Source organism: Gavialis gangeticus, unplaced genomic scaffold (genome assembly GCF_001723915.1).
Source record: "Gavialis gangeticus isolate Ggan-Ray unplaced genomic scaffold, GavGan_comp1, whole genome shotgun sequence".
NCBI classification, from domain to species: Eukaryota; Metazoa; Chordata; order Crocodylia; family Gavialidae; genus Gavialis; species Gavialis gangeticus.
In genome coordinates, this window is record NW_017729008.1 from 19,276,167 (window position 1) to 19,277,256 (window position 1,090).

The 1,090-nt window shown below is 35.3% G+C and overlaps 1 protein-coding gene across 2 annotated transcripts in view; it reads left to right on the plus strand.

Annotated features, from left to right (window-relative positions):
* PHTF2 (putative homeodomain transcription factor 2) overlaps positions 1–1,090 on the plus strand; it is a 240,976-nt gene that overhangs the window by 171,543 nt on the left and 68,343 nt on the right. For both annotated transcript variants that reach the window (XM_019509475.1, XM_019509476.1), the window contains exon 7: positions 199–363. In XM_019509475.1, the coding sequence (XP_019365020.1) occupies positions 199–363 (165 nt within the window). The remainder of the gene's footprint in view (positions 1–198; positions 364–1,090) is intronic.

The following is a 1,090-nucleotide window of genomic DNA, read 5'->3' on the forward strand; positions in this document are numbered from 1 at the left end:
ACAGGTTTAAACCAGTTTCTGATCATTTAAACCGGTTTATATGTAATGTCTGTCCCTAGCCACTAAGTTTTAACAAACTGTATTTATTAGAGTTGGATTGAAAATGTTTTGCATGCTTATGAAATTGCTGAACACACTACAGAGTTAGTGGATTATCTTTATAAAGCTACCTTCCGCTTTTAATCTCTTCTGATGAAGGAAATTAAGGAAAGCAGCACATTTGGAAGTACATAGGGAAGGAGATGGCTCTAGTACTACAGATAACACACAGGAAGGAACAGTGCAGAACTACGGTACAAGCACCTCTTACAGTATTGGCGCTGTCTTCAGAGATATCTGGCATGCTGCTTTCCTTTTATCAGGGTTTGTATTTATTCAAGGCTATATATGTGTTAGACATGCATTACCCCTTTTCTGAAAAAGTGAACACTGATCTATGTTTATGTGTAAATTATTAAGAGATCCAGTATTAATATTTTTTTACAATACACTCAGCACTGTTGTATTTGAGTATCTACAGATTTTGTCCTCATTTGGCACATTTCAGTAAAATAACCTCTGAGAAATTAAAAAAAAAAGTTGGATTTGGATGTATGCAATGATTCTTCTGAGGTAGGGACATCATGTAAGGACCACCAAAGATAAAAACCATTACTCTTAAATCCTGGGAAAGATCTTGACTGTCCAAGTGTCTGTAATTCCATTTAATACCCCTGATTATAACCTTTCTTTACTGAGAAAATTAAATACCTTTCTGATGGCATTGGCTTATTGCTTCCGTAGCAAAACCCTAATCTCTGCTGCCAAATCTCCCTGTCTGCAAGTGGAAGAGAGGTCAGGATTCAAATGCACACAAAGTTTGATTTTTGAAGGACCACAGAATGGTTAGTTCAGTGAACTACAAATTGCATGTATCGTTTAATTTTTTTTTTAACTATTGGAGGGAAGGTATAAACATGGTATTCTTCAGAAGCCATTTCTCAGACACTGAATGTGAAATTATGGTTTTATCCTTGGAAAACTTATTGAGAGACATGCACTGATTCTTTAAAATCCAGTTTTCTGAGTGCTGTAGATATTAATTTAAGGA